This window comes from Anolis carolinensis, chromosome 2, assembly GCF_035594765.1.
Source record: "Anolis carolinensis isolate JA03-04 chromosome 2, rAnoCar3.1.pri, whole genome shotgun sequence".
NCBI lineage: Eukaryota > Metazoa > Chordata > Lepidosauria > Squamata > Dactyloidae > Anolis > Anolis carolinensis.
Genome location: NC_085842.1, coordinates 159854326 through 159879122, shown reverse-complemented (window position 1 = coordinate 159879122; position 24797 = coordinate 159854326). Strand labels below are relative to the sequence as shown.

General features: G+C 43.2%; 1 protein-coding gene and 1 long non-coding RNA gene across 5 annotated transcripts in view; one reads left to right on the top strand and one right to left on the bottom strand.

The window, feature by feature from the left end:
- lima1 (LIM domain and actin binding 1) overlaps positions 1-24797 on the top strand; it is an 85283-nt gene that overhangs the window by 57064 nt on the left and 3422 nt on the right. For 3 of the 4 annotated variants that reach the window (XM_062970957.1, XM_062970958.1, XM_062970960.1), the window contains 6 exons: positions 419-527; positions 1559-1716; positions 6461-6559; positions 10631-10679; positions 12218-12333; positions 22486-22619. In XM_062970957.1, the coding sequence (XP_062827027.1) occupies positions 419-527; positions 1559-1716; positions 6461-6559; positions 10631-10679; positions 12218-12333; positions 22486-22619 (665 nt within the window). The remainder of the gene's footprint in view (positions 1-418; positions 528-1558; positions 1717-6460; positions 6560-10630; positions 10680-12217; positions 12334-22485; positions 22620-24797) is intronic. The other variant, XM_062970959.1, reaches the window with a different exon arrangement.
- LOC134296321 (uncharacterized) overlaps positions 4278-24797 on the bottom strand; it is a 32871-nt gene continuing 12351 nt past the window's right edge. The window contains exons 2-3 of the long non-coding RNA XR_010003023.1: positions 24333-24441; positions 4278-9254 (exon numbers count right to left, since the gene is read on the bottom strand). This is a non-coding gene — a long non-coding RNA (uncharacterized LOC134296321). The remainder of the gene's footprint in view (positions 9255-24332; positions 24442-24797) is intronic.

Below are 24797 nucleotides of genomic sequence, written 5' to 3'. Positions count from 1 at the left end.
GGGGATGAGCCAGAGATGTCAATGCCTTGGTCTTTTCATTGCTGGCTGCTTCTTCCCGGCAGATATCAGGTGCTGCAATACCTTCTGAACAGTATAATTTCTCCAGTGGTGTTGGACATAGACATCCTGTGGTAATACGGCAAGTCACTTCCACTGTTTTAACGTGGTGAGATGTATTCCATACTGGGCATGCATATTCAGTAGCAGAGTAACAAAGCGCAGGGGCAGATGTCTTCACTGTATCTGATTATGAAATTTCTGAAACTGAAAAGTAGATGTAATTTATTTGAGCAATGAAGATAATATTTTATTTATAATGAGAAGTGTAGATAATGGCAAATCCTATTTGCTTATGATGTTTGAACAGTCTCTTTTGGGATTAGATAATAAATATATGTGTTTCAATCTTTTGAAACAGGTTCTTCGTGACCAAGGCAGGGCTCCTGGTAATAGAAGAATTTCGGAGAATAGTTTTTCTTCAGAGGACCTTGATTTCAGCTCTGGAGAAAAAAGCCACAATGTCTCAGGTGAGCAGTGTCCAGTTTCCTGTGTACCCTGTGCCATGCTGACCATCCTTTTGGACAAAATGAAATATAAGGAGACCTTCCTACCCTCCTTGAAAACTTGGATGTTGGAGGATAACAATGCAGATATGCCTCACCAGATACATGCATTGTATTGAAAATCTTCCCTGTAATTAAGCAATAACACATTGTGTTTGCATGTGTCTTTAAATCATATATGCATTTCTTGCTGCAGAGAGCTTCAGTTTTCCACTTGTTCCCAAATGTTTGTATATGATACTCTTCTGTTGTCAAGGATGCTGTTATATAGAATTGTACCTCTGTGATAGTTAAATGTTCCTTTATCATTTAATATTCCTATATATGCATAAGAAAAATGTCAATTCTTACTGTAGTGTGCCGACAGAGCCAATTATGTATTGATAAAACAGTAGTAATACTTAGCTTGTTTAGTGTTTAAAGTGCTTCTTACGTCGTTTGAATCCTTACAATAACCATTTAAGCTGAGTCAGTGTTGCAGTTGGGGAATCAAGGCCATTAAGGCTACCTAGTGAGCTGATAACAGATGTGAGATTCAAATTGTCAACTTGCCAAAACTTTGCTACTGCTTCCATATATTTATTTTGAGAAACATAAATCCACTTCTGACCTTGAGTTCTGGCACCTTGCAGTTAGTATGGCCTTGTAAGCAAAAGCTGTGGAATTTTTTTAAAATGCCGTATATAGTAAGGGAAGGTCAGACATTTTTTGGAGGACAAGCACCACGGGGTGACCCTCATGGTGGCAAAGTTCCTTGCAGTGGCAGCAAGACTGAGAAAGAGCCTAGTTTCTGATCAGGGTATTACCTGACACTGTGTAGTATGTGTCTGTATTGTTTATTTCCCCGGTTATTTGTAAATTCCTGTATGCTATTTAATCAACAGCTGTGGATCTATGGACCATAATAAAGTTTTGTATTCTTGTATACAGTAGTATATAAGTCAACCGCAATCCGCAATCAGCACTTTAACCTTGAACTGTACATTCTGTTTCAGGTCACCTGTTCTCCACTTCCCCAACATTCAGCCCAGAGAAACCAGAGAGCAGGAGAAACCAGGAGATGCCGCCTCGTTTGTCAGAAACATCAATTAAGGACAGGCTTGCTAAGTACCAAGCGGCTGTATCCAAGCAGGGCAGCTCCGGCAGTCATGCGGTATGTCCCTTGTCCTAAACATGGCTAGCCCTTTCCTCACCAGAGTTATCTGTTTTAGAAGGGTCAATTTCAAGTGATCACTGCAGAAAGCAAATGCTCAGAAGCTCGAAGGCTGCTGGCAGCAGGGGCTTGAGAGCCTCTTTACTGCAATTTCCATTTTTCTTTTCAGGCCCATGGCACATTTTTCAGATTCATGCCTTCCTCTTGCTCTGCTCTTGGAATGCTCCCTTCCTGTTCTTTTGCATGCTTGGCTTTCTGCCTCTGAGGATATCTGCATGCAGTATGATATCAGCCTTTGTTAACCTAATGGGTGCAAGGGACAAACACTGGCACAAAAAGGTTATGTGACTTGCCTAAAGTTCTGCTGAATTCTTTCTCTCCACCTTTCCAAGTTCATTCTGTTTGGTTTTTGTATGCAACCAACCAATACTCCACATTCTTCTTTCCACATTTGCTGTCTGGTGTTTTCTTCCATTTTGTATAGTAATATCGTTTATTCATACTGAGTATCAGTCTTTGGTCTGTTCTTGTTAGCGAAATATTTGAATAGGAGAAGAAATGCTGACAGTTGTGGTGATGGGTGGGATGTGGGAGAAGCAAGACTTCCAGTTCTTCAGATGTTGAGAATCCAGTTCCCATAAGTCAGTGGTTCTCAACCTGTGGTTCCCAAATGATTTTTGGCCTACAGAAATCCCAGCCAGTCTACCAGCTGTCAGGATTTCTGGGAACTGAAGGCCAAAAACATCTGGAGACTCCAGGTTGAGAACCACTTCCATAAACCAAGCCAGCATGGCTAATGGCCAGGGACAATTGAAGCCTCACAGGCTTCCTCATCTGTGATAAAATAAATGTTTTCAAAGAAAAGATCTTGAAGGAACCCCAGTTTGTCACTGCAATGAGTGAAAATTATGTACATTCATTTATTTATGTGTTTAATGTATAATGGGCCCCTCTGGTGGCTCAGCGGATTAAACTGCTGAGCTGCTGAACTTGCTGACCAAAAAGCCAACGGTTTGAATCCGGGGAGCGGAATGAGTTCCCGCTGTTAGCGCCAGCTTCTGTCAACCGAGCAGTTAGAAAACATGCAAATGTGAGTAGATCAATAGCTACCGCTCTTGTGGGAAAGTAATGGCGCTCCATGCAGTCATGCTGGCCACATGATCTTGGAGGTGTCTACGGACAAAGCCGGCTCTTCGGCTTAGAAATGGAGATGAACACCAACCCCCCGAGTTGGAGTCAACTAGACTTAATGTCAAGGAGAAACCTTTACCTTTTAATATATATACCAGTTTTCTGCCAAAAACGGAACTCAAGGCAGCTACTGGAAGATTTTGAAACACGTTGAAATGAATAAACTCAAATAAAATAGTGTTATAACTTGAAAATGCAACAAAACCTGCTGTCATATAAAAATGTAGTTGAGTTAAAAGCAATTTGAAATGTACGTCAGTAAAGAATTAGAGCACCTCCCTGCTCTACTTTGTTCTAAACCAGTGGTTTCAGGTAGTGCCTCAGTGTCCCTCACATTCACGGTGAGCTAAAATTTGAAGAATCTTTCCCTATTTTGACTAAAAAACAATGTGCCAAGGTAAAAATGCTCTTTCCTTCAAGGAGCTTACCACTTGTTCTGATCAGGAGAATTCAGGGCAAAAGCTGTGATTTGGCCAGAGATATAGTAGCCAGCCCCCTCTTTTCCAAAGAGAAAAATTCGGCTGCATCTCTCAATGTGAAAAGTGACTGAAGGGTCCATATGCTTTCTGAGCAGAGAATGCAGCAAGAATAGATGTAAAGATGGATTGCGGAAACAGATCATACAGCCATGGAGCAGGCAGATTTCTACTCTGTGGACTCACAGGACTCTTTAATTATGAACATGAGCCCTTGAGGATTTGTATGGCTCTACAGATAATAGGGCATGACTGCTCCAGTCAGACTGACATGGTCCAGTCACATTACATAGGGAAAACAGTGCAATCTTCCACATGGTTGTACCTTGTGAAAATTCTTGCATGCCTTGTATCTGCCATCAAATTGCAACTTGCTAGTGGAATGTTTGTCTCTCGAATGCAATGATTTCTTCGTGCCATATGCACCACTGTAATTCCTATACTCTAGTTCGGTAATTGAAGGGAATTTAATGGCATGGGTAATTGCTCCTAGTCTAATAAATCTCTTCATCTGCTAATGGCTGCCTTACTCTTATTCTTCTACTTTTGAAGCTTGGCTTTCCTTGATTGTGTTCAATTGTCTGGCCTGCCTTCTCAAAGTGACAGGTGTCACTTGCCATACCAAGTTTTTTGTAACAAAGCTCTGGGGACCCCCTTCTAAAGAAAAACAGCTTTGTGGATAACTGATCTTGGAAATTTGGTGATACAGTAGAGTCTCACTTATCCAAGCTAAATGGGCCGGCAGAAGCTTGGATAAGCGAATATCTTGGATAATAAGGAGGGATTAAGGAAAAGCCTATTAAATATAAAATTAGGTTATGATTTTACAAATTAAGCACCAAAACATGTTATACAACAAATTTGACAGAAAAAGTAGTTCAATATGCAGTAATGTTATGTTGTAATTACTGTATTTATGAATTTAGCATCAAAATATCACAATATATTGAAAACATTGACTACAAAAATGGCTTGGATAATCCAGAGGCTTGGATAAGCGAGGCTTGGATAATTGAGACTCTACTGTATTTGACACATCATCAGTGCGAGGCTACTTTTCCACAGTTCCTTCCCTCCCCAATTCCCATGTCGTTCCAGGCTAGAGCTTGGAGTTGTGACTGTATTAGATGACAACTCTTCAATTGCATTCTGAGAGCTGTAGCTATATTAAATGTGGCACAGTTAAGGGTTCTATCTTAAACAGGCTTCATGTGATAGAAGAAATTCATGTGAAAAGGACGAAAGCAGATGCATGGGGAGGAGGGAGCCTTGGTGCTTCCGGCTGAAGGGTTCCATGCTCATTTAGCGACTACAATGCTAATGTGTAATAAATCCTTATGAACAGCTGGTTTGGGTCAGAGTTCATGTCTGTTCTGTGAAGGCCATTAGTAACGGTTTCTGTGCAGAGTCAGTTTACAGCTCTGGAGACTTAACTGCTTCAGATGATAAAGAATAAGGCACTTTTGACAAAGTAGCCTTAATGACTAAGAGCTATTGAGTTTAAAGCCTACCTGTTTTGTGCATCTAGGAACTGAACTCCCTTGCTGGTATGAACTCTAATAATAATAACAACAACAACAACAACAACAACAACTTCTTATACCCCGCCTCCATCTCCCCGAAGGGACTTGGGGCAGCTTACATGGGGCCATGCCCAGGTAGATACAGACAATATAAAAATACAACAATAAGAACAAATCAATAAGACATATTGAAATCACATTTACAATAAAACATAGTTAAATAAAAACCCGGCTAGGTTTTTAAAGGATGTTACTTGGGTCTTGTGGTTTCCATGCAGTGGCCACTAAGGCTGTAGGTTTTTCTTTGCTGAGTTACATGCTCCATCCACATAATCGGTGTATAACTTGCCAGGATTCGGCCTTCCTCTTTGCTTCTCATAAAGAACTTTGGAGACAGAAAAGATAAATGTATTTCCTTTTGGGGAGAACTTTTTCATAACTGTGGGTGTGGAGAGCACTTAGTGGACTCTATGGATATTAATCCAAGACATCCACAGTCAACTTGTAGATAGATTTTGCTCAGAATGAGTCTGAGTAATTGTCTCTATTACTTTGTGGCCTACGTAATTGTCTCCATTACTCAGACCGCAAAGTATAGCAACTGTAGAGATTATTTTTCTAATTTCCAAATCTCACTTTCCTGAACAATATGTCTTGATCTTGTTATATTATTGTAATGGGCATCTTTTTGATAGTGCTAATTTGAGACAGTCTTCTTTTTAGTCTGTCTTGTTTCTATAATTTTTTAAAAACTTTTCCTCATGGAAAAGTACCCCATAAGCCAAAACTGTGGCCCTCCAGAAGCAATTGGGCTACACCTCCTATTAACTCTAGCCAGTACAGGTAAAACAGCACATGTAGTGGATATTGTGGGATTTTTTTTGACGTCGCTTCTGGTGTGAAAGAATTGGCTGTCTGCAAGGACATTGCCCAGGGGACACCCTGATGTTTGATGTTTTACCATCCTTGTGGAGGCTTCTCTCATGTCCTGCATGGGGAGCTGGAGCTGACAGAGGGAGCTCACCCGCTCTCCCCGGATTTGAACTGCCGACCTGTTGGTCTAGCAGTCCTACTGGCACAAGGATTTAACCCATTGTGCCACCGCAATAATAATTATTATTATTATAAGACATGATTAAGTAATAGTATTAACAAGCTGTAATATTTGTGGCAGACAGTGGCCAATCTCCACCAATTTATTTTGCTGTCTCAGGAGGGGTGGAATATCTAATTGTTGCAGAAGTAGTGGGATATAGTAGAAATACAGGATGGCCATGGATGGGACCACAATTTCAGTTATCCGACTGTGATTTCACATTTCCATGTTAAGTCCAGGATAATATCACCTGTAGATATGAGGGGTATCTTGTATACCCATGGATCCTGTCTAGTGATTTCTAATTTCGGATCGGGTGTGGCACAAAGGGTGTATCCGTGCTGTACACTATATTCCTTCCTTCTTAAATGCTAGTACAATTTCCTCAAAAAGATTCAGGCAGACCTTTCTTTATGGACTAAAATATACAAATGCTCAAGTGCTTTGTCATTCTGTAGAGTGAGATTGAAGCCAATGAAAGTGAAGACAGCTATGAACAGAAGGAGAACTTGCCCCCATGCTCTGAAGACTTGTTTTCCCAGGAGGATGGGGAGAAGGTAAGAGATGGTCATGTTGGCTGAAGATCAGAGCAACTTCATTTGGACTAGAGCTTGAAGAGGCACACCCAGAATGCTCTAAAACCACAGCATCTGGAAACTGAATTGTACCTCCTGATGAAAATTGGTTGCAGGCTGTGCTAAAGTTCTCGTTATAATACTGTAGAACGGAAAGTCTATCTTTAAAGCATTTGTACCAGGGAGCTTAAACTTTCTCCCTATACTTGATCAGTACTTACATCTTGTATGTTTAATTTTGTGGCAGTTAAAGTATTTTTGAGTCACATCCTGTTTGGGGCTTGAATATCCTTGATGTGTAAGAATTCTGTGTAGCTTAAACATTGTTTTTGTCCAGCAGATGATTGTGAACCCTTGCTCCTTTCTGTAGGTTTGCTTGGGACATGCTCTATTCACTCAGTTTGGAGCTTTTCCTGGGCAAACCAAACTTGGAGTTGGGAAGGTGGGAAAGTGGGGAAGTGAGCATTGCCTAAAAGTGCACAGTGCTCACTTGTTTGAATGAGCTTTTTCTTTTGTGGGTGGTGGTGGCTGGGTACAAGAAAAATTTGTGTCTGTTCATTACTTTGGGCAAGTCACTGAAACCAATACTTCTCTTCCTTTTCATCTCCTTTATTAATTTGGAAGCGGAGACTATTCTGTGGCAAAATTTTTGTTGAAACTGGATATCCTCAGTTGGGAAATTCAAAGCAAATGCAAAGGACTAGCGAAATAACTTTGTTTAGAATGGCCAAAGGAAGGCAAAGCTGAGAAGCATCCTGTTCTTTATCCTCTCTTGTTCGTACTGTGAAGAACACACTGTGGCTTCAGTTCTGTTAATGGGTTAACCTACTGAAGCTAATGGGATTTAGGCTGTCTCGCTGTGTTCAAGACTGCAGCCTGTGGCTCTAAATATCTGTCTAAGTCTTGATATTATGTAGGTCCCTCCTGTTTATATTTATGTACCTCAAACATTCTCCAAACTCTCATCCTTTCCATATTTAACACCTGTAGGGTGTATATGTGTGAGCATGTGAACTAAATATTTACGGTAAGTGTTAATGCCCATACTAAGTAGCAGGGTTTCCCACGGCAGGTGCAAGAGCTTCCTAGTCCTGCAGGATCTCTTTTCCTTGCCTAGAAATGTGTCCCTGCTTTTAGTATAATCTAGAAATTGAAACCATGGTTGTATTACTTAACTGGAGTGATCAATTACATCCTCATGCATTCTTGATGATTAAACATAGAGAAGAGTGTATGTCATAGGACTCCTTCCCCCTCCTGCTATAACATCAAATGCCCAGGTTCTGGAACAGGGTTAACTGTTGGCACATCCTCCTTGGGCAGGTAACTGCCCTCTCTGAGAGTTGTCCTGAATCCTCAGTTGGTAATCTCTTGAGTATTTCAGAAGCAACTTCCCTGGTAAGAGGTGAGATTATGTCAGAGCAAACACTAATTTCCTTCTTTGTTCCCTTTTCCTACAGCTATATGGATGGTCTGAATAAAAGGCCTCTTCCTGCTGATTTGAAAGAGTGAATAACTCTTCAATTTATAGGCATTTTTGTGGCTTTCCTGCCTTCGGTGACTAAGCATTTGCTTGAAGTGCATGGGGAGCTCATGCAAGAAAAACTGGGATAGAGGCTGGGGAAAGGATGTGTCAGTGCTTGCCTTTTTAAAAATCCACACATACAGGCTCGCTATTCAAAGTGAATATAGGAGATATAAGTAGAAATGTGGACTGAACTTGCCGGAGTGTGGTTTCTGTGCATATCCTTCAATTTGCATGTCGAGAGCACTGTTGTGTTGCACTTTTCACATCACAGTGAGGGCTGGGGCAGGAATGCCCTCCATGAGCTCTCTAACATTGTAGTATATGCTGTGGAATGCTTTCAGAGACCTCTTCCCCCAAAATGAGCCAAATGAGCACAGTGTGTCGTTATCCCAGCTTATGTGCTTCCTTACTAATTTGCACAGTTCAGTTGCTTGGGATGGGGCTTCCAAGGTAAATTAGCAAGATGCTGCTGTTAAGCTTATTATGATCTATTAATTCTTTAGTGTGAGCAGTCTTAAGCTGTCATTTATTTAATAAAGCAGGCATGCCAGGAAAGAAGACATAGTTTTTGTAGTCTAAAACCGGGCCTGTCATTTATGTATACGAACCCACACTCAAGACAACAACAGCAATAACAACTCTTTCATGAAGCCTCCTACTGAATGAATGATGGTCAGCTTTGCCCTTTGGGGACTGCAAGTAGATCAGGCTTGGTGCTCTTTTGGACTACAGCTCCTCTCATACCCAATTGGCACTTATCATGCCATCTGAGGATGTGGTAGTAACAGGCCTAGAGGGCAACAGGTTGAAAAAGAATGTGTTGTCCCTGTCCTAGTCCTATCACAATAGCACATAATGAGTAAACACTTTCTTTAACCTCATGAAAGAACTTTGCAGCAAACATTTCCTGATTTGGAGAGTTCCAAGAGTAAAAGTTAGACATGTCATCAAAATTGGATGCATTGTCAATGCTAATAGAGAGAGGATTATTCTAGCAATGTTGTGGGTAGGAATCTGTGAGTTCATTTCCACAATTAACCTTCACAAGTCCTGACATTGCATGCCGAAGGTCCCCCAGTAGCAGCAGCTGTAGTCATGGATAATCCACACAGATGCAGTAGTCTGGTGGGGGGTGCTGTCCTGCAGGATCTGTGAATAAATTGAGAGCAATTCTAATCAGCTAAGTTGATTAAACACTAAGGCAGTGGAAGCAATTTTATCTCAGTCTCTGTATGAAAACTAATGAGTTTCCAGCCTCATGAACTGAAGCCCTTTGTGTAGCTCAGAAGTGTGTACATTATGCATGTCTCCAGCATTCTTGGTGACACAGTATTCTGAGAGAAGCATAGCAAAACCTGTGTGTATTAATATTATTTTGAGGCGAGCATCAGCCACAATTTTATATAGGTCTTACTGGTTAAATCTGAACTATTTTGGCAATTAGGAAAGCAGGACTTAGAAAAACGTGCACAAATATCCTGTAGTCATTTTTAAAGACTTAGTGCCTCATCACAATAGAGTATGAATCCACTTTAAATCCAGTTTCTGCCTCCTGCCGAATTCTAGGGTTTGTAGTTTGGTGAGGCCCAGGACCTACCTGGTTGAGCTGTTTAAAGACGCCTCCCTAAAGTGGATTTAAAGTTGATCCAAGCTCTAGTGTGATGAGGTCTTTCTGAGCCATGAGACTATCACAGTAACAAAAGATATGGTACATCACTTTAGAATCCATTCAAAGAAAGGAGAAAGAGTGTGTCTGCCCCATGTCTAAGGTCAGAAAAGGCACTTGTGATTTATTATTTAATAATGGATTGCTGTGAGTTTTCCAGATGTATGGGCATGTTCCAGAAGCATTCTCTCCTGATGTTTTTTCCACATCTATGGCAGGCATCCTCAGAGGTTGTGAAGTACCTCATAACCTCTGAGGATGTCTGCCATAGATGTGGGTGAAACGTCAGGACAGAATGCTTCTGGAACATGGCCACATAGTCCGGAAAACTCACAGCAACCTAGTGATTCCGCCCATGAAAAAAATTAAAATAGCAAATCCAAGACATCTGGGAATTATGATCTATTCTGATCTATTTTGAATAGATTTTGAAGGATTATGAAGAGGTGCTGAGGTGCCTGAATTGTTCCCATTAGCACTGCTGTAATATGCAATGGCAATGGGAAGATACTAAAGTGACCAGATCTCTAAGTTAGCACTTGAGTGGAGAAAGGATTTGTTCTGCCATCTCAGCCTAGATAATGGAAAAACAGAATTAATCTTAAAATGCCTGGCAATGCAGAGCTATAACTCTAATGGCCTGCGGTTGCTGTGCTTATTTTGTCTTGATCTCCAGTCTGCCTTATGCATCACCAATGTATTGGCTTGTTGTGATTGTTCCTTACCCAAATGTGTATTTGTTTTTATATAAAACTATGCACATATTAATTATGCACACATTGCCACATAAGGAGGCAAGTCCAGTTCTTCGGATATTTATGTAATGGGAGGCTAACAAAATCTCTATTTTTCCATGCAGGTTTCCATAGGAGATGGTCTGAATGCCAGCAACGGTGAAGATGGCAACAGTAAGTTCTTAATTTCACCCCGTCTGCAATCAAAGATGAATTGAGGTTTATAATTTTTGGTGCCTGAATTTAAATACATATCTGCTTTGTCTTCTACAACTAGTTCCAGATTCTGAAGGTTGAATCCATCTTCCTAGTTGAGCTACTCATCCAAATTGATTCTTAGTATATTTTTCCCAGAAGGTCAAGATTCAATATGATTGGGTTATTGTGTGTTTTCCGGGCTGTATGGCCATGTTCCAGAAGCATTCTCCCCTGACGTTTCATCCACATCTATGGCAGGTATACCTCACAACCTCTGAGGATGCCTGCCATAGATGTGGACAAAAGGTCAGGAGAGAATGCTTCTGGAACATGGCCATACAGCCCGGAAAACACACAACAGCCCCGTGATTACAGCAATGAAAGCCTTCGACAACACATTCAATATGATTTTAAAAAATAAATTCCTGCAAATGTTTTGAGGAGGTTCATATCATAGGAAAATATGGCTGAAGGTGTTTGTCTGCAGAAAGGAAGCATATTACACTGAGATTGCGCAGATATTAGTAAAACAGGGGAAAGAGACTTCAGCTGATGAATCTGAATGTTATCATGATAGGGATGAGCTTGGACTCATCTTGGTTTCATACGTAACCGAAATACATATATACATAAATACATAAATACATACATATGCTTTCTCCCATGGGGAGAAAAGCAAGTTAAAATAAATAAATAATTTTTTTCATGGCAGGAGTGACTTGAGAAACTGCAAGTTGCTTCTGTTGTGAGAGAATTGGCTATCTGCAAGGACGTTGCCCAGGGGACGCCTAGATGTTTTGATGTTTTACCATCTCTCATGTCCCTGCATGGGACGCTGGAGCTGACAGACAGAAGCTCACCCCGCTCCCCAGATTTGAACCACTGAACTTTCAGTCAGTAGTCCTGCCAGCACAAGGGTTTAACCCATTGCACCACTGGGGCTCCCCAATAAATAAATGATTGGCAAGCAGATAACATAAAAATTAAATGCTCTTAAATTACACTTCAAAATGTGTCTAGGCAATGCCATTTTCTCTAGCTTCATTGTGTATCAGTTTTCCCCTGTTCGTAAAGCCTTTTAACATCCCTTCGGTACCATTATGGCCACAGGAATGGGGTTGCTCTTGTTTCCAGTGCAGAATTACACTGAGAGCTTTCAGATGTAGATACTGCTTTTGTGTTTCTTATGCATCCCCTCCCATCCCATTCCGTCAGCTTTTTTGTCTTCAAAACAAAAAAGAATTGTTTTCCTTTCTAACTGGATACAGTATTTGAAATCTATTAAGTCCTGGTTTAACCTAAAAGAGGAAGGTTTCATTTATAGGGGAAAATATCTTGCATTTGAAGAAGCTAGGAGCACTGTCACATTTTTATGGCTTACATTTGCTTTCCCTGAAGGTCATCTTTCATTGTGTTCACTAGTTTAGCTGTAACTTTCTTAAACTAGGATGGAAAACGAACTTTTGCAGTTTAAAAGATTTAAATATTAATAAGACTTCTACTTCTGTTTTCAGTTGGATTCAGTTTCCAAAAGGATGGTGAAGTCTCGAGGTCTGTCTTTGCCAAACAACAAAGTCTTGATTCTAGAGGATCTAGCCAGACAGATACTTCTCCCCCAAAAGCAGTGAAGGTACTGTGAATATATCTGTTGTAACAATGAGCAATGCAAATGAAACAAGTCTTAAATCCTCCAGTGTGTGATGGATTGCCAGTATAGCAAAAACATCCACTCTATGGCACTGTTGGTAAATATGTATATAGAGAGCTGCCCATGCAGCGTCCTGTAAGCATAGATGGAAAGCAGGCTTCTGACCTGAAGTAGTCCTTCAATTCACAGAAGAATTCAAAGCCCAAGAGGGAGCTGAGTGGGAAGGCAATTTATTCTGATTTCCTGCTGGTGGAGGAATCCAGAAAATCATAGGAAATCATCTTTCTTCCAGGCAGCACAGTTCAGAACCCCAAGCCACACTATTGGTTTAATATCTTCGTAATCCATTTTGGTCAAAAGTACCACAGATGTACAAAGTTTTGAAATGTTCCTTTACTTGCAGTATTAATAAATAATTGTGTCTCATATATAAAAGACAAGTCTTATAGAAATCACTTGGGGCAGCTTTGCTTGACCTTCCCACTGGGTGGATTTAAATTAACCAACACTGCATATATCTGTGATAGTAATTCTGTTTTTTATTAGAATCTTTCTAAACTATGCATTATTTTGACAATGGCCTTTCTGAATTATGCAATTTGTTATATCCATACATATCACTTTTAAGGACCAGGTTTTTGTTTATTTATAGGCATTGAAAAGAGAGCAGTCATATCCATGCAGATTAACCTTAACATCATCAAGATATCATTCTGATCCTCTCAGAAATTGTACTATCCATATATTATTACATCCTCTCACTTAAAGAAATCACTAACTCCTTCTGTAGTTCTAAAATCCATGGGATATACAGGGCATCTGAAACTTATTTTTACAATTTCCAATATAAAATTGAAATTGTAAAGATCACTTTTGGACACCTCATATGGTGAATATCAGAGCCCAATACTAGTTTTGGTTTCGAGATTTTAATTATGCTAAATGCAGGATGTTGATTCTGCTACACCTGATCTTGAAAGCCAGCATGTTGTAGTGATTTTGAGACTTGAGAGACCAGAGTTTGAATCTGCATTCAGCCAGGGAAATCCACCTTGGGGAAGTCACACTCTCTCAGCCTTGGAGGAAAGAAAAGGCCAAGGAATAAAACCCTGTGGTAGGTTTTTCTTAGGGTCATCATAAGTCAGAAACAACTTGAAGGCTCACAACGTCAACAACACCTGTTCCTAGGTAAATTGATGGGATATGTCGGAAGAGAAAGAGTATATGGTCTTCCAGAAGGAAACAGGGAAAAAATAATTGTGGCCAGAAATAGTGTAGTTTTAATTCTATCACTAATGTGCTGTTTAATGTATGCATAATTCCCAATCAGTTTTTGAAAGAAAATACAAAAAAATAGTTACTTTCTATTTCAAGTTTTTTCTATAACAACTACTGTAGAGTATTTCATTACAATGTGATGATGAGAACTATTTTGAGGGACACTTTGTTCCTTGGACCTACAAACTTAATTGTCAGTTTTAATTGAGGGATGTGTACGTAACATAGTTTTCACCCAAAGAGCTTGGTAGTGTGCTTTCATACCAGCCCAGATATATGTTTATAAATAGCCGTTTGTCTTTTCCAGCTTCTGTTTCCTGCTCCTGGTTCCTAATCTCTACTCCTGCCTTCTGCCTCCCTTTTAATGTGAGCTCAACTCTCAGCTTTCTTGCCTGTTCTCCTCTTTTTATTAACCGGACTTCACCCTTCTGTAGTTGCTATTCATAGCGTGCTTGGAAAGGAAAATACATCTACACATCCCAAACTCCTTCTGCATAGATGCATGTAAGTTGGATGGGAAGCATATGTCACTGCAGCTTGTGTCATGCAGGGCAAATGTTTGTTGCCTGATGAAATGAGGAAAACCCAGTTTTTTGGGAGCCAAGCATGTTTATGGCTCAGATCCTGCTTGTCACTAAAGGGATTAATTTTCCTACTGTTTAAAATAGCCTGTAACATTAGGAACTCACTGATCATCAGCAGAAAAGAATATGGTTTTGGGGAGTTGTAATTTATAGGATTTTGCTGCTGCTGTTGCTACTACTTTTTAAAAAAGAAAATAGTTTTTTCTTCGTGTACTCTGTGAATGCACACTAATGGAGAGGCTGCGCCTGCGCAGGTCCCAACGGAAACTCTTCCCAAGCTGAAGTTTAAATTTTGGCGGTAGCCACGCCCCTCCGTCCCCGGAGGGCATATAAGGCAGCCCTCGGCGTCTCCTCCCCAGTTCCTTTTTTTCCGCCGCAAGGTTCACTTCGGATTCTCATGTCTACGACTCGCTTCAAGCGTTGCACTCAGTGTGCCGCTAAAATTCCTGATTCCGACGGCCACGCCAAGTGCCTCTACTGCCTCGGGGAGGCACATGTCGTCGGTACCTGCCGTTTCTGCCTGGCCCTAACGGCTCAGGCTAGGAAAAATAGAGCCGCGAGGCTTAGAGCGGCGCTCTACGAAAAATCGCTTGCCCCTGAACCCGCTCCGTCGACTTCGGGCACGAAGCCGCCGCTTAACCCGGGATCGATGTCGGCGCCAACAGCTAAAGCTCCCTCGGTCTCGTCTAAGGCGTCCAGAGCCTCCAGATCGACTAAAGCCGCCAAACCGCCGTGCACACTCACCACGGCTACGGTGTCGACACGTTCTGGTCGGGTCGGCCCTTCCTCGACATCGAGCTCGGTGGCTTCCGTATCCTCGGCTCGATCCCATCTCGGGGCTCCTCCGTCGACCTCTGCGATGAAGATCGCCTTTAAAAGGGCTCATGAGGAAGCTCGTCGGACCCAATCCGACTCAGCAATGGTCCCTCCCACACCGGGTAAATCCCTGAGGGTTCCATCAAAACAACCGCTCGCTAAGAAGAGGGCAACCCAACGCTCTTCCTCTTCTGCTTCCTCCAAGATGGACGTCCTTTCTTCGGCGACTTCTTCTAGAAGATCCTCTCCGATCGCTCCCGCTCAGCGGCCTCGCCAACCTTCTCCTCAGCAACTTTCTGATGGCGAGTTGCAGGACTCACCCCACCACTCCACTCAGACAGTGGTCAGGGTGCCATCTCCTTGACCTGCTGTCTCTCATCGCTCGTCTCGACAACAGCTTTTTCCCCCGACCTCGACACCGGAACGGGGTAGACAGACCACTCGCCTGGCTCGAGCGGCCCAGGCCTCGGCCTCCAAAGAAACTCGGCCACAGATGGCTCCTGCTCTTGAGGCTTTGCCGCCACCAGAGACTGTGTTGTCATCTCCCTCTCAGTCCCCTCAAGGGGCTGGGGACGATGAGATTGATATAGATCGCCCTGATTCCGCTCTCTCGGCCTCGGTGGTATCCCTAGGCCTTGATCTCTCTCCTCCTCATGACGCCTATGAGGTGGACCCTCCTTCGCCTACCGACAACATTCGGGCCTTCTCCGAACAAATGATTAGAATGGCTGATGCCCTGGGTCTAGAAATCAAGCAGACTTCCAAGGCAGTGACTGACCCGGTCTTCAAACGGGTCCAAGCCCAAGCCCCTCCAGCCACGCTGTTGCCATTTTTGCCTTACCTCCTAGATGTCATCCAATCTTCGTGGAAGACTCCTTCCTCGATCCCTCCTACCTCGAAGAGAATCGAGTCTTGGTATCGTACAGATGACGACACTTTAGAATGGCTTAAACACCATCCCGACCCGAATTCCATGGTCGTTAAAGCTTCTCAGTCTTCCGGTCGTGAATCCACTACCCCTGCAGACAGAGAGGGCAAGAGGTTTGACGCGGTCGGTCGGAAGCTCTATTCCGGAGCCCTTCTACTCTGTAGAATGGCGAACTATGGGGCCTGTATGGGGGCATACCAGCAGATCCTTTGGGAAAAAGCTCAGCCCTTCTTCTCTAAATTGTCTGACGAAGACCGGTCCGTCATGTCCACCCTCCAGCAAGAGGCCGACTCGCTAGCACATCATCAAATCCAGATGGCTAAGCATACGGGCGACACGGCCGGCAAGATGATCGCCCACGCCATTGCCATTCGTCGCCACGCCTGGCTGAGGTCGTCCGGTTTGTCTTCCTCCTCCAGGCAAGTCATCGAGGACCTCCCCTTCGACGCCATGGGCCTCTTTAATTCCGGTACGGATGACAAGCTCAAAACCAACCATGACTTTAAGGTTCTGGCCACTAAATGCGGTGACCAACCCCAAACGCACCGCACCAAGTGGTTCCCTCAACGTTTTCGGCGCTTCCCGCCTCCCTCTTACCGCCAGCAATCCTTCAGGCGTCCCTCGGTATCGAACAACCAGAACCGCCAACAGCCTCGACGGGCGGCTCAGCCGCAGAGACAACGCGGCCGTACCACCCCCACCGCTGGTCAACCTCACCGGCGCTCCTGACGCCATCTCTCCCTCCAGAGACTCTTTCTTCGGTACCGATGCGGTTCTCACTCCTCCGCACCCCTCTCTTCCGCCAAATCGACCTCATGGTCTCTTTCTGGACCGCCTGGCTCCCTTCTTTCACCGTTGGAAATCTATCACTTCAGATGCCTGGGTTCTCAAAATTGTCCAAGAAGGCTATGCCTTAGAGTTCGAGGGGCTCCCGCCCACGGGACAGGTTCTTCTCTCCAACCCTTCTCGAGAAATTCTTGCAGAGGTCGACGCCCTCCTCGCCAAAGGGGCTATTCGGCCCTCTCCATCGGTACGGGACCCTCAAAGCTTCTTCTCCAGATACTTCACGGTCCCGAAGAGAGGCGGGGGCCTCCGCCCCATTCTGGACTTACGTATGCTCAATACCTTCATACGTCCGACCAAGTTCAGGATGGTGTCCATCGCCTCCATCCTCCCGATGCTTCAACGCGGGGACTACTTCGTGTCTATAGACCTACGAGACGCTTATTTCCACGTAGCGATTCGAGAAGCCCACAGGCGCTTCCTCTCTTTCAAAGTTCTCGACCAAACCTACCAGTTCACCGTTTTACCCTTTGGCCTCGTTACGGCCCCAAGGGTCTTTACCAAGGTCGTCGCTGTTGTGGCTGCCCACCTCCGGCTCCAGGGGATCACAGTCTTCCCTTATCTAGACGACTGGCTTCTGGTCGAATCCGACCCTGCCCTCCTCCGACGTCACGTCGACTACACCCTCTCTCTTCTAGAATCTCTCGGTCTCCAGCTAAACCACGACAAATCTCACCTCACCCCGTCGAACAAAATTCGCTTCATTGGTGCCCTGTTCGACTCAATCTCTCGGACTGTCTCTCTCCCGCTCGACAGGTTCCTAGCCCTTCGCCAACAAATCATCTTTTGCGAGACCCACCGGAGGGTTCGGGCTCGATCCATCCAGGTACTGCTCGGCCACATGGCCTCCACAGTCCTCACGACCCCGTTTGCCAGGCTCCATCTCCGGACCCTGCAGAGGTGGTTTATAGACGTTTTCAAGCCATTTCGCCACCCCAACTCGAGTTTTCTCTCGGTCCCGCCCCACGTTCGTCGGTCGCTTCTCTGGTGGAAGTCTCTCTCCAACGTCTGCAGGGGTCTCCCGTTCCACCCGATTCCTCCCTCCACCACCATAACCACGGACTCATCCAATTTCGGCTGGGGAGCCCACATGAAGGGTCTCACTGTTCGAGGCCTCTGGTCTCCTTCCGAGAAGGCCAATCACATAAACTTTCTGGAACTCCTTGCTATCTTCAAGGCTCTGAAAGCCTTCTCCCGCCTGATCTCCCAAAGATCTGTCCTCGTCCAATCAGACAACACAGTAGCAGTCTTCTACATCAACAAACAGGGCGGCACGGGTTCAAGGAAGCTGATGCTCCTCTCCTCCCAGCTGTGGTATTGGTGCATAGCCCGCGACATCCAAATCTCGGCGATTCACCTTCCCGGGATCCAGAACAACTTGGCAGATGCCCTCAGCAGGATGACGACCTCCTCCCACGAGTGGATGCTCGACCCCGAGACTCTTCTTTCTCTTTTTCGCAAATGGGGCTTCCCCACTCTGGACCTTTTCGCTTCTCCCCAGAACGCTCAGCTGCCTCGATACGGGGCAAGACTTCCCCCGTCCTCCTCTCCAGGCTGCCTGGGAGACGCCTTCCTTCTGGACTGGTCGGCGGAACCGTTCTACCTCTTTCCGCCTTTTCCTCTCATACCAAAGGTCCTGCAGAAACTCCGGTCGATACCGACGTCGGCGATCCTGATAGCTCCAGCCTGGCCTCGTCAACCTTGGTTCCCGGCTCTTCTTCATCTCTCCAGAGCGACCTTCTTCACTCTGCCTCTTCTACCACACCTCTTGTCCAGGGAGAACGGCCAGATCCTGCACCCGGATCTCCCCTCTCTACATCTCACTGCTTGGAGGATTCTCGCCTGACCTCCCTCCCGCAGAACCTACAGGAGGTCCTCCGCGCAGCTCACAAGCCGGCTACAACCAGATCCTACACTTATAAAGTTTCTCGCTTTCGTTCCTTTCTTCGCTCCCGGGGAATTACTGCCTTCCCAACCTCGGTACCGATTGTGCTGGACTTCCTTATGTCTCTGGCAGACCAAAAACTTTCTCTTGCTTCTATGAAATCTTACTTGGCCGCTCTATCCTGGTGTTTTCAACAACATGGTAGACCGTCGTTGTTCTCCGATCACCTTGTCAAAACCTTCTTGAAAGGGTACAATAACATCTGCCCGCCGTCTCAGCCTCCTACTCCGGGGTGGAACCTCGAGCTCGTGCTTTCCCAGCTCACTGCCTCTCCTTTTGAACCATTGGCTTCGACTGACCTACGTCTCCTTTCTTGGAAAGTTGCCTTCCTGGTGGCCATAACCTCAGCGCGCAGACCCTCGGAGCTGGCGGCCCTTCGGGTTGATGAACCTTACCTCCGCTTTCATCATGACCGCGCTGTTCTCCGTCCGGACATCACCTTCCTTCCCAAGGTGGTCTCGGCCTTTCACCTTAACCAGGACATTGTCCTTCCCGCCTTCTTTCCAGACCCCTCGTCTCCCCTTGAGCGGAGACTGCACCTCCTTGATGTGCGTAGGGCACTTCTTTTCTATCGGGACCGTACTAAGGACATTCGAAAGACCCCAAAACTTTTCGTGGCCCATGCTCCAGATAAACTGGGCAATCCTATTTCTTCACAAAGACTGTCCCATTGGATTGCTCAGGCCATTGAACTGGCCTACGAACTAGCCAAACGACCACCCCCTCCGTCGGTTCGCCCGCGTTCGACGAGAGGCCTCTCCACGTCGACTGCCTTCCTAAGGGGCATCCCCCTGGACTCCATTTGCAGGGCAGCGATCTGGTCCAACCCCCTTACATTTGTGTCTCACTATAGGGTAGACCAGAAAACTCTAAAGGATTCAGCCTTTGCTAGGGCAGTTTTATCTTCATGCTTGTCCTAAAACCTTCTGCATTTATGACTTCTCTGTGGATGTTTTCTCATGCGACTCTTTTGTCGATTTCCTGTTCGGTACATGTTTGCACTGTTCTCTTTGACAATTTGTGCCTTATTTGCCACTGCCTTCCCCCCTTGGGGGAATGATGTTCCTATTTACACATGTGCTCTTAAATGGTTATATCATGCCTTACCGGGTTGCTCTCGGTGTTTGGCGTGTGTTAATGCAATACTTTAATGGGTCCTCGGACCATGTTTTGATGTTTAATAAACATAGGTTTGGACATTACCTCGTTGTCAGGGTTTGCTTAGCCCGCCTCCGAGACCTAAGCTTGCTAGTCTCCATTAGTGTGCATTCACAGAGTACACGAAGAAAAAGGACAGGTTGCTTACCTGTAACCATGTTTCTTCGAGTGTACTCTGTGAATTCACACAAGCCCGCCCTTCCTTCCCCTCTGGCAAACCCTCTTCCTTCCTCGTTGCCTTAGCGGCGTAGGAACTGGGGAGGAGACGCCGAGGGCTGCCTTATATGCCCTCCGGGGACGGAGGGGCGTGGCTACCGCCAAAATTTAAACTTCAGCTTGGGAAGAGTTTCCGTTGGGACCTGCGCAGGCGCAGCCTCTCCATTAGTGTGAATTCACAGAGTACACTCGAAGAAACATGGTTACAGGTAAGCAACCTGTCCATTTATCTGTGTTTATAGAAGCAGCTTTTTGCTGCTGGCATTACCAGCCTTGTTCAAGCTGCCTTGGCATATCATCCACCTGGCAGAGCAATATATCAATTTGTTTTATCACTGCCATACAATATCTCTTTTATTTTGGGCCACGCCTTCTATTGCAAAGCGCAATGAACATTTGATTATTGTTTTATGGGACTGTATGCATCACCTGCTGCCTTTTTAAAGCACTGGTTGCAGACTTGGAAGCACTTGCTTTTAAAATCTATTTTGGTGTCATTTTACATACAAAAGCTTTAGTATGTCATTAATAGGTTATATTATGTGTAAATGTCCTTCCTCTAAAATGTTTTCCCTTCCCCTGTTGCCTTTTAACCCCATTACTATTAAACTTAATCATCAAGTACCACAAATGTTTTCATATTTTAATTAAATATATGTAAGGTTCCCAATCAGTTAAATTTGTCTTTTTATCATACTAAATAGTTTGAACATTGCTGCCATTTCAAACTTCTTTATAGTCCAATGTTTTCTTGAGGTAAATCCATTTTTTTCCGTTTTTAGAATATTGCGTTTATTCTTGCAGATTTTTTTAAATGTATTGTGTCAGAAGCGAATATACAGTTATATATTCTTGCACATAGAAATATATAATGCATTAATTTGAAATTCACATTTTGCATTGTTCACTGGTATGCCTGGAAAATATCAAACTCTTCTTATAAAAAGCAGCTATTTATTAGTTCTTACTTCATGAGCAGAGCATACGCCCAGAGAACATTTGAGTAAAGATGGATCTAACAACTTTGCTAGGCATATTCAATCTACCATATATACTCAAGTATAAGCCGACCTGAATATAAGCCGAGGCACCTAATTTTACCACAAAAAACTGGAAAATATTGACTCCAGTATAAGTCGAGATACCAATAAAATTACATTAATTGAGGCATCAGTAGTTTAAATATTTTTGAATCTTTACATCAAACTGTAATTTAAGATATGACTGTTCAACTCTGATTAAATCATTATTTTCATCTTCTTTAATGTAAATGTGCTTATGTATCCTTTTAATAATAGAGTGAAATAATAAATGTAATAATAATAATAAATGCAGAAAAATAATAAATGTAATAATACATAGAGTAAAATAATAAATGTATTAATAATAATAAAACTAGAGTAAAATAAATGTAAAAGTAACAACAATAATAGAGTAAAATAATAAATGTAATAATAATAATAATAATTAATAGAGTAAAATAATAAATGTAACAATACCAATAATAATAGAGAAAAATAATAAATATACCATATATACTTGATTATAAGCCGACCTGAATATAAGCCCACCAGGACCCTCACCTGAGTATAAGCCGAGGTTTTTTTTTCAGTCCTAAAAAAGGGCTGAAAAACTAGGCTTATACTCGAGTATATACAGTACATTTAGATTCCAGGAACAATCTTTGAAAATAAAGTAGAGGGTAGTGATTGCAGAGGAGGAGGTCCTCAGGCTTGAAAACTAAGCCCTTTGCACCCTTGCTGTCCTGCCACAGCTTTGTGCTTTTAAGAATACCTTCTGTTTTTAAAAAACTGGTATGATTGAACAAAAAGAAATGAGGATCCATGTATCATTCAAAAAAAGACACTCAGTGTACAGGAGAAGTTAGAAGATACGATGGCAAAGACAGTGTTCAAGTTGCTGATGTGCATATCCTACTGTTTTGTTGTGAAGCTGATTTGCCACAAAAGGTGAAGAATTCAGTGTGAACTGCTCCATGTATGTTGCCATTCCTCTGAGCTTCTGCTGACCTGCTCTTTATCTCCCCTTGCATTCCTTCCCTGCGGCCCCAACAATTGATCTTGTAAAGAGAAAGATTGAACTTGGTTCCAGTTTTTAACATTAAATCAGGTGTGATGTTTTGCATATTTGCCTTTTTGCATAAAGCCAGCCACTCTAACTTGACTATAATAAGGGACCTTCTGAGAAGAGAAATATTCTTGCTTCTGAGTTGAACTGAAATATATCGTTTTAAAGTGTGGTCATCTTGGGACAGAGTTTTAAGGGTACTGAAGGAATAACAGAAAAGTCTGAGCACACACTAGTTTTTCCTTGATAATAATAACAACTCATTGTTCTTCTATTAGAAGTTCCAGTTGCCACCAAAGGAAGCTTGTGTTGCATGCAAAAAGACTGTATATCCCATGGAGCGCCTGCTTGCCAACCAGCAAATATACCACATCAGCTGCTTCCGCTGTTCTTACTGCAACAGCAAACTCACGTAAGTTTAAGACCCATCAGGTACAGCAATGCTGTTCTAAAAGCAAAAGTAGGTTGCTGTAAGATTAATGATCTACTGTGGGCTGGGAAAGGGAAGTGTTCTCTGGCGCAGTAGTGCTGAGAAAGGTGAACTGGACATTCTTGGCTGATCCTAGGGGTTACAGTGGACTCTGTTATTTAAGATGCAGTTTACATGTGCCCTGCAGTGAGCTAATCATCAATAAGCTGTAGTGGAGCTCTAGGAGTGAGGGTGATATGGTATAATTTCAACTTGCAGAATTCACTACTACAAAGTATGGCCATGGACACTAACTTGGAAGGTTTTAAGAAATTAAATGATGCAATTTTATATCATAGGTAATAGTTGTTGAGAGATGTAAATAGGAATTTCAAGTTCAAGTCTACCTTTATATCATCCTTGTGGGCCTCCTAGAAGCATCTGCAGGGTCCCTGTTGGAGATAGAATCCTGGACCAAATAGACCAGCAATGGGGAATGTTTGGTTGGTCTGAACTAAAATCTGGTCTGCTCTTATGCTAAAGCAAAGAGCAAAAGAATAATAGATACAGTGTATGTTGAATTTATGCATAAGTCAAAGACATGTTTTCGGATCAAAATTATTAATTTTGGTATCACCCAGGGATAAGTCAAGGATCATTCCATGGAGAGGTGAAAGCACTGATGCTGCCTTAGGGGACCAGCTGCCTCTATTTCCCCACCCAGGTGTTCAAAAAGGCCAAAAGCAGTATTGTAGCAGAGAGCATTGTGCTGGTTGGTGCTTGTTTTAGGTTGTTTCACAATGAACTAAGCATTTATTTATTTACTACAGTATATTTATATCCCGCTCTCTCTCACCCCAAAGGGGACTCACTTTTTGCTACTATATGCAGAGAATAAATTGCTTTTTTTTCTTTTTTCTTTTTTTTTTGCAATAGTTACATTGCTTAAAACTGATCCATGGAAAATTCAATCCAGGGTTTGGGGATTGGTCTTTTGCCTAAAATTTCTAGACTTCTACATGAGTATATAAGATATACTGAAGATAGAGTGGTTACAAGAGAGAGCCTTTTCAGTGGTGGAATATTCAGAGGAACAAGTCTGCTTGCCTGTATTATAATTTCTTCAGCGTCAGATGGATATGTTTTTGTATGCCCAAACATTTTAAAGAACTTTTTAGAATTGTTTCTACATCGTGTGTGTCTCCTCTGAATGAAAGCCTGGAGAACGTATTCAGCAAAATGGAGATGTTTACTTTTAAGGGTCCTAACCTGGAGTTGGAGGTATTTCACACAGTCGTAGATGGGGATATGCTCCCCTTGAAAGGATGTGTTCACTGCTTGGGGGTGCTTCTGCATCTGTTGCTCTAAATGACAGTTCAGACTGATATGACAGCTAGGAGTGCTTACTACCAATGGCTGACATGGCATCTGTGCCACATCCTAAGAGCTAGATGACCTATCGATTGTAGTGTATGCGCTGGTAACCTCAAGGCTGGACTTCTGCAATACACTGTACATTGGGCTACTTCTGTAGAAAGCACAGAAACTTCAGTTAGTGGAAAATATGGCAGCCAGATTGATTACTGGGCTATCGGATTGGTTACTGGCTGCCAGTTAGTTTCTGGGCAAGATACATAATGATGGTTTTTTAACTTTAAAGCACTACACGATTTGAGCAGGTAACCTACAAGATCACCACCTTCTGTATCAACCAACCTGTACACTCCATTCTTCTGGGGGACCTTTACTCCAGTCAGACAGGATTAGGTGGATACCTGTTGGCCAGAGGATTTTCTTTTCAGCTGTTCTGAAATTGTGGAATGACCTGAAACACAATTTTAGCTGTGTTATGAGTCTATTTGTTGCTGTATTTTAAACATTCCCCACCTCAATTAATAGGGAGAGATGGGTATAAAATAAATATCATCATCATTATCATCATCATCATTATCATCATCACCACCACCACCCCACTTGTACTACTTCTGGTGTTTTTGTGGTTTTAAATGCTTCTCTCCTATTGATTTTATGTGGGTTTCATATTATTTTGTTATTTAATCATTGCTTTTTATTTTAAGCACCCACAGTTTTCAAAAAGTCACTCTCAGTGATTATTGCAAGTAGGAGCAAGATGCTTGTCCCCCCATCTTCTAAGATGAGGTCAGGGAAATAAATGGGCTA